This window comes from Neophocaena asiaeorientalis, unplaced genomic scaffold (genome assembly GCF_003031525.2).
Source record: "Neophocaena asiaeorientalis asiaeorientalis breed wild unplaced genomic scaffold, Neophocaena_asiaeorientalis_V1.1 scaffold681, whole genome shotgun sequence".
Classification (NCBI taxonomy): domain Eukaryota; kingdom Metazoa; phylum Chordata; class Mammalia; order Artiodactyla; family Phocoenidae; genus Neophocaena; species Neophocaena asiaeorientalis.
The window spans coordinates 1,645,378-1,653,417 of NW_020172271.1; the positions used below are offsets into that span (position 1 = coordinate 1,645,378).

At 50.3% G+C, this 8,040-nt stretch overlaps 1 protein-coding gene across 1 annotated transcript; it reads right to left on the reverse strand.

Moving 5' to 3' along the window:
- Nucleotides 1–2,488: 2,488 nt before the first annotated feature.
- LEP (leptin) lies at nt 2,489–4,555 on the reverse strand. The gene is made up of 2 exons (XM_024762956.1): nt 4,390–4,555; nt 2,489–2,852 (listed from the first exon to the last, which is right to left on the reverse strand). The coding sequence occupies exons 1-2, from the start codon at nt 4,531–4,533 to the stop codon at nt 2,493–2,495; spliced, it is 504 nt and encodes a 167-aa protein (XP_024618724.1). The 5' UTR covers nt 4,534–4,555; the 3' UTR covers nt 2,489–2,492.
- Nucleotides 4,556–8,040: the final 3,485 nt, after the last annotated feature.

Below are 8,040 nucleotides of genomic sequence, written 5' to 3' on the forward strand. Positions count from 1 at the left end.
CAGAGCAGGTCTGACTCTGTCCATCACATGAGTCTCACTCTAGAACTTTTGACTCTCAGTAGCAAACATCTTTACCCCTGCAGTCCTCTTCAACATGACCCTTCCCCTCCCATCTTTCCATTCTCTGCCTTCCTTTGTAACTGGCTGATTACCCTGTCACCTTGGTGTCTCAGCACCAAAGCTTCAATAAAACAGCCTCCTCCCTCCAGGCAATTCACTTCCCTCACCTCCTGCAAAATCGGCCTCGGAACTCCTCTCTTCCAGCAAGCACTCCAGTTCTCCCTGCCCAACCCTGTTTGTATCTCCAGAGACCATTACCTGGCTCAAGGGACACGCTGGGGGGTCAGAGGACCTGGGTTCTAGTCCTGGTCCTGCCACCTGTCTGCTGTTATGGTCTTAGGTATTTTCTTACTTTTAAATTCTCAGCTATCCTGCTTCAAAGGGATGTGGCATCACAGTAATAGATGTTGACGTGCCCTGAAAAGAAAAAATGCTACCGAATGCGAGCAGGATTAGCCTGTGGGTCCTGGGCACCTCCCTCCTCAGCTCAGCGTTTCCCACCTGCTGAGGACCGCACTGTGTCTCAGCTGCTCAGCTGCCATGGTGAAACGACAGCCTTTGCACGCGGTTGAGTGGGATTTTACCATCTGGAATGGAAGGTCCCTGAGGGTAGGACTGGATTTTAATATTTATTTGGTGAGGTTCTCAGCCCATGGCACCAGTAGGGGCTGAGCACAAGCAGGTGCTCAGTCGTAAAACTGGTTGCTTAGATTCCGATTCCCTTGGACAGATCCACCTCCTGTAACGCAATGACTGCATCACAGTGACAGGGTGGTGGGAAACCCAAGCCTCCTCATTTGTTCTACTGGACATGGCCTCTAGCGAGAAGGGCGCTGCTGGAGGCTGGTCCTGGGGTCCTGGGACTCACTGACCCAGTGTTGACCCAGGTCTTGGGACCATCTGCTAAAGCCCACAGACCCCCTATAGATTTCACCCTCCCACTGGAATAAAAGTCCTTCCCAAATGGATGGGAAACATGGCCTTGCTTTGGGTGAGCATGCAAAACTCAAATAGGGACGCTACCATGTTATAAACCCAGTGTGGGATCAACCCAGACCATTCAAAGGCCCACACCAAGGACCCCTGCTCTGGGGATCACTGTCTCCAATGTGGGGTCCTCACTCCCTGATAAGCAAGACCACTCTCTAGCAGTCAGAGCATGCCAGAGCCCACCACTGCCCCAACAATCTCCAGCTTCAGCCCCCTCACCACTCTGACCATGGGCGGCTGGCAAAACACCACCACCCTCCTGAAGGAGTCATCGCCTCTTCATGAAAACCACGAAGATGAGAAAATGACCTCACCCCACCCAGAGAGCCCATCACACAAATGTTATTCAGAAAATACATTCTGGATTCTCCCCCCTCCCACCAACACGTTCCCTACCTCCCGTTGCACACAGCTATATGTTACAAATGACAAAATTCATCTTCTTCTTTTAAAAAATAACCTGGCACGTTGAGATCCATTCAGGGCAATGCCATTGCAAACACTGTAATTTAAAGTTAGTCACAGTAGGACTTCCCTGGTGGTGCAGTGGTTAAGAATCCACCTGCCAATGCGGGGGATACGGGTTCAAGCCCTGGTCCGGGAAGATCCCACTTGCCGCGGAGCAACTAAGCCCGTGCGCCACATCTACTGAGCCTGCGCTCTACAGCCTGTGCTCCGCAACAAGAGGAGCCACCGCAATGAGAAGCCTGCGCACGGCAACGAAGAGTAGCCCTCTCTCGCCACAGCTAGAGAAAGCCCACCTGCAGCAGCGAAGACCCAACGCAGCCCCAAAAAAATAAAAAAAAGTCAATCACAGTAGAAACAAAGCCAGTCTCTAGAAAACTGACTTGAGGACCCTCAAGTCAGTCAAAATGGGTTTGCCTTGGTCAGGCCCATTGATGGGATTGGAAACAGCACCCCAGCAGCATCCCGAGCCCTGGCTGACCCCAAAGAGCCTGGAAAAGCTGGCGCTTTGCTTCAAATCCATCCAGAATAAAATGCATAATAAATAAATAAATGCTTCCAACTTGTGTTGCGTGGGAGTATCCAGCTGTGTGTGCCTATAGCCTTCACGATGCTCCCCAGATTTTCAGAGTGAATCTTGCTTGATTGTGCAAAGGGTCTAAAATCACCCCGGGTCACGGTGAAGCATGCAGTGAGAGGGAGATGGAACAGGGAGGAAGACTTCTGTGAAAATCCCAGATCTAGTCCACTGTTTGCTGGATGGGCCCTCCTTCCCGGTGGGCATGGAACCATGTATTTATATCTCTGGTTTCCTGCCTTGGAGTTTTCTGCCTTTGGAAGAAGAGCGGCTTAGAGGGGTGACAGAGAAATGACCCGCAGGCCTGCATAAAGGATGTCCACACAGGCTCTCTTCTCCTGCAGATACCTGGAAGCTCAGGTTTCTTCCCTCAGCTTTGGGAAGAGAGGCTTTCAAGGCTTCAGCACCCAGGGCTGAGGTCCAGCTGCCGCAGCATGTCCTGCAGAGACCCCTGCAGCCTGCTCAGGGCCACCACCTCCGTGGAGTAGAGGGAGGCTTCCAGGACGCCGCCCAGGCTCTCCAAGGTCTCCAGGGCTCTGGCCTGGGGCAAGGGGCAGCTCTTGGAGGAGGCCAGCAGGTGAAGAAGGTCCCGGAGGTTCTCCAGGTCATTAGATATTTGGATCACATTTCTGGAAGGCAGACTGGTGAGGATCTGTTGGTAGATCGCCAATGTCTGGTCCATCTTGGACAAACTCAGGACAGGGGTGAGCCCAGGGATGAAGTCCAAACCAGTGACCCTCTGTTTGGAGGAGACGGACTGCTATGCAGGAGGAAGGGGAGAGCAAGAGCTCAGGGGAGAGAAGTCAGCTCCGCAAAGCCCCTGGCCCTTCCCGCGAGCGTGGAGGTGTCTCCTTTTCCCCCTTCTGCACCATCCTGCCTAGGCCCTTATTTCTTGTGCCCGCGTGGCTGCCAAGCCTCCAAGCTGGTCTCCCGGGCTTCTGTCTTCCTGCCCTTCCCAAACCACCCTGCCTGCCCTCCACTTCCAGACCAGCTTTAGCAGGCCGTTTCCTCTTCCAGATGCCTCTGCTATAGAACCAGCCATGACTCCCTGTTTCTTACTTACTGACTTAAGTCTCTTCCCCAGGCATTGAGGTCCTCCATACATGCCCCTCCCCAACCCTTCCACCCACAGCGGACGCCTTCCTCCCAGACAGGTTCTCCACGAAGTCTCACCCCCTTAGGGATCAAGGCCCCCGTCTCACTCCTCCACTCCAATAACTCTGGTTACCAGGAGGGGTTCTCCCCCTCCCCCGCTGCCCGCAGCGCTCACTGCCTGCACCACACCTGTTGGGACACTCGGGGTCTATCATGTGCAGCTTGTTGAATGACTATTTTGAAAGCAAGGAGACTTAAGCGTTTTTCCCTATGAAATGCTCAAGACGCTATCTAGTTCTGAGCTGTCCCTGCTTCCGGCCACCTAACGGCTCCCTGGCTGCCCAAGGCTACTGTTAGAAATCCAGAGAGGCCAGGAGATGTGGAAGTCTCTGGATTGCTCCATGCAGGTGGACAAGTTGGCTTTTAAGGCAGGGGGATATCAAAAGCCACGTCTGAAAACCTTTGAAGAGGGCATGCTCTGTTCTGGTTCTGCAGGAGGGGTGTGTGTGTGTGTGGGGGGGTCACTTGCTTTATCTAATTTAATCTTGAAACAACCTTGTGAAGACTATTAAGGTAGTCCTATTATCTAGATGAGGAAACCAGGGTTTAAAGACATTGAGGAGCTTAACTAGCTTAAGATTTTACAGATAGAGAACAGAAGGGCGAGGATTCACACGTAGCCTTCCTAATTCTAAACACCGACCTCATCTGGGAAGTGGCTGAAGGTATAGGCTTGTGGACCCCAGAGAAAAGACCCAGGGGACATTGAGAGCTGTTTGCAAATACGTAGAGGGTTGTATGTGAAAGAGGGCTTGATAGGCAGGACCAGCGCAGTAATGAGGAGAAGCTTCACAGGGTCAGCGTTCAGCTACCAGCCAGGAAGAATGTCTAATGATTAGAACGTTCTAGAGGTGTGTTGGAGGCCCAGAGAGGGTGCTGCTGGGGCTCTGGTCACCTGCCAAGGGGGCACCAGACCATTATGCTCTGGTCCTGGGCACTAGGATTCCAGTCTGGGAGGAAGGGGAGTGAGGAGGTGGGAGGCAAGGGGAGATCAGGAGAGCAGAGGCAGCTGTCCATGCGGTAGGGAGGCGTCCAGGCCGCCAGGCCCCTTGCGCGAGGCCGCACAGCCTCAGCCAACCTCTGAGGTCCGGTTTCCCCACGGGCCAGCCACAGTTCCACCTCGTCTCCCAGGCCCTCCCTACCGTGTGTGATATGTCATTGATCCTGGTGACAATCGTCTTGATGAGGGTTTTGGTGTCATCCTGGACTTTTTGGATGGGCACAGCTTCAATGTAGGACAGATAGGGCCAAAGCCACAGGAATCGGCACAGGGGTCCACAACGCATTTTTCTTCCCGGGATGTGCTTCTGGGGCCTGAAAACAGAAGGAACCACACGTGGCATGTCGCTGGGAGCTCAGAGAGCACCCACAGGTCACGTTCCCAACCACATTCTTAGATGCGGATAAAAACGAGATTTGCTTTCTGCTTGTGGTTATCATTTCCTCAGAGACAACTCATTGTCTAGAAATACAGTAATGAAATGCATTCCCTTGGGGAAAGGCATGGCCGCATCAAGGAAACCACGGTGAGGTGTGCTGTGGACCACAGAGCAGGAAGACAGGGCGTGAGTAAACGGATGGGCTTTTAAGGTATGGTTTCAATCCAGCCATTTACTAGCTTCATGACTTCAGGCATATCCTATAACCGCTAAAAACTCCTGCCTGCATCCCCTGCAATATCCCTATCTCCAGGCTTTTATGAGGATCAAATTAGATAACGTGTGTGAAAGAGCTTTAAAGGTGTTGTGAGGACTATTACTACCCTATTATTAGAGATCGTGTTACTGTCCTCTCCATTAACTCTCTCACAGCAGCCCACTGATATTTCCCTGATGGCATTTATCACTGGCTTTATTACTTCCTTTCTCTCCCACTGGGAGCCTGAATCCAACCGACACTTATGGAAGGTCTGATAATACGTCAGATGCAGTGCTGGGCACCAAGGATGCCACAGTGGACAACGGATGTTCTCTACTCTCCAAGTGCTTACAGCTGAATAGGAGAGATAAACAGGTAAACAGACCATCCCAATACAGGAAGAAAGAGCTCTGCAAGAAGGACAAGATATTGTGGGAATACAAAGGGGGGCTCCCTGGAAGAGGTGTCACCTGAGCTAGGTATTGAAGGCCAAGGAGGGATCAGGAAGAGTATAAACTGGTTGCATAAGTGGCCAAGAAAACAGCCGGTGCAAAGGCATGAAGGCAGGAGAAAGTATGTAACACGTTCACCCAGAATGTCTGAAACTTTCAAAGTCATGGAACCATGGATTCTAACATTAATAATATGCATGCGGATCCTTGATTAAGCAGCAAAGTTTTAATGAGATACATGAGGCAAAAGGTAATCAGGTTAAAGGTATGTGAGCCTGTGGCCAATGATCCGTGCTAAGTATGTGTGGATGAGCCTGAAATAATGATCAAGAGTAATTAAATGTTAGCGTGAAGGTCCTGGAGACGGCAAAAAAGTTCATCTCTGCTTTTTGTGTTCTGCCTCATCTGGGTCTTGATAAGAACAGGTAACACATTTTCTGTCCATAGGTGGCAATTTAGTCTAATTCATATTCTGGCAATATAATAGAAATAAGCAGTCTTGGGAATTCCCTGGTGGTCCAGTGGTTAGGACTCGGTGCGTTCACTGTGGCGGCCCAGGTTCAATCCCTGGTTGGGGAACAAAGATCCTGCAGGCTGCACAGTGTAGCAAAAAAAAAAAAAAAAAAGTCTGTTTCTATATTATAATGCTTGATCAAAGGTATTTTTCAAAATTAATTAATTTGCTTTATGGCTGCGTTGGGTCTTCGTTGCTGTGCGCGGGCTTTCTTTTGCTGTGGAGCATGGGCTCTAGGTGCGCGGCCTTCAGTAGTTGTGGTGCACGGGCTTAGTTGCCCTGCGGCATGTGGAATCTTCCCGTAGCAGGGATCGAACCCATGTCCCCTGCATTGGCAGAGCAGATTCTCAACCACTGTGCCACCAGAGAAGTCCTGTTTTTTTAATCTGAATTTTACCGAAGGGGAAAAATGAGACTCAAGAAGACGCGCTAAACTGTCCAAAGTCAAACAAGTAAGCGGCAAAGCCAGGATTCACAGCCAAAGCTGCTTCACCAAGAAAGGCTGGGCGCTTTCTACCCTACCCCACCAGTTTCTCCAAGCTTTAAGGGAAAGCCCAAATTACAAGGCACTCCAATGACCAACCAAGGGCAGCTCCTGAGACCATGGCATTCGGGAAAAAATACCCTGCTCTATTCTAGGATGAAGCTATGAGATTGTACCCCTGTATCAACTTCATGTATGAAAAATACTAAGTAATTCGGGAGGGGGCATGTCAAATGTGTTTGTGCTTGTTCTCTCTCCTAAAAAGTTAATACTGCTTCTATTAACTCCTTATTCCCTGAGTAAACATGCCCACCAAATGTCTGAGGAATGGAGTTAAATAGTGCTAACCCCTCAGTGTGATTCCATGAAACCCTAGCAAAGGTGGAAGCACAGTGGTTAGGCCCCAAAGCTTCATCAGTGGGCTCTGCCCTTATTAGCTGTGTGTATCTGGGCAAGATATTATATTCCCTAAAGCATCGGTTCCCATCAGTAAAATGGAATGAATCACACCACCTGGCTCAAAGGTTAATGGAAATGAACCTGTAAAGCCCCTGCCCATTGTGTGTGTGTGTGTGTGTGTAAGGGTGAGGGTTGGGGGCAGGGGGAGTAGATATCAGCTTTTTTTGAATTGTGTAGTTACTCAGCAGGGCTTGGAACGCTCTGGCAGCACGACCTGTAGCCAACCCTGAATCTAGCATTAGGCCCATCGCCTCGCCTGGGCCATCTCAAGAGGGTGCCTGGTATTTCTGGGTCCTCCCCCTGCAGCACAAGATAGAGTGGTAAACTTTTCTAGGATTCATGTGTTAATGACACCCTCCTTCCCAAGAGAATTTATTACCAGATTAACTCTGGTCATAGTCACTCTCACATAATGGCCACCCTTTAATACCTGAGTGGAAAAACAGTTTTACTAGCCCTCTCTATCACCATGGGTAATATGCTTCAGTGGGCGCTGAAAATAAATCATAGTTCCTTAAAACGTGGAATTGAGGAACTGCTGCTGAGTAAGTCTGCCTAAGAGGAGAGGCCAGGGTTAGGGGAGCTCCCTGGGTGGGGGGGCTGCAGAGAGAACTCGTAACAGGCCCATCTGAGATCAAAGTGATGGGGAGACCCTGGCCAACAGGCACACACAACATGAAACACACATGCTCACACATATAATATCATATGCATACACACACATATCAACACATTAACCCTTTTAGTAAAGGCTGGTGATTGTCTCCAGTACCCATTGCCTCTTCGCAATTAGTAGAACATCCAGGTTTACATAGAGGTGTAGCCGTTCAGAATAAATACTATATTTCCCAGCTGGTGTGGCGATGCGACTAAATTCTGGCCAGCTGAACATAAGCAGAAATGCGATGTGGCAGTTCTTGTGCTGTGTGCTTCTGCCCCTCCCTTTTCCATCCCTTCCTCCATCCTGATGCCTGAATTGTGGTTGTGGCAGCTGGCATTCTGGTGCTTCTTGGGTCATGAGGACGAGGGCCTTACCATATGAACACTGGAGTAGGGAGCTGGAGGGGGCCAGGTCCCTGAGGACTTGCTGCAGGCGAGATGACATGCATGGACCACCTACCTCTGAACTTGTACTGAGTGTGTGAGAGACATAACCTCTGTCTTGGTTAAGACACTGTTATTTTGGGTCTCTGCTAAGTGCAGCCAAACTTAATGCTAATTCATTTACACACCCAGACACGGGCAG

Excerpts from the sequence above, each read along its gene's own strand:
- LEP (XM_024762956.1), bottom strand. The coding sequence starts at position 4,533 with ATGCGTTGTGGACCCCTGTGCCGATTCCTGTGGCTTTGGCCCTATCTG. Across the intron at positions 2,853-4,389 it reads TCAATGACATATCACACACG|CAGTCCGTCTCCTCCAAACA; the intron begins GTAGGGAGGGCC and ends CCTCCTGCATAG.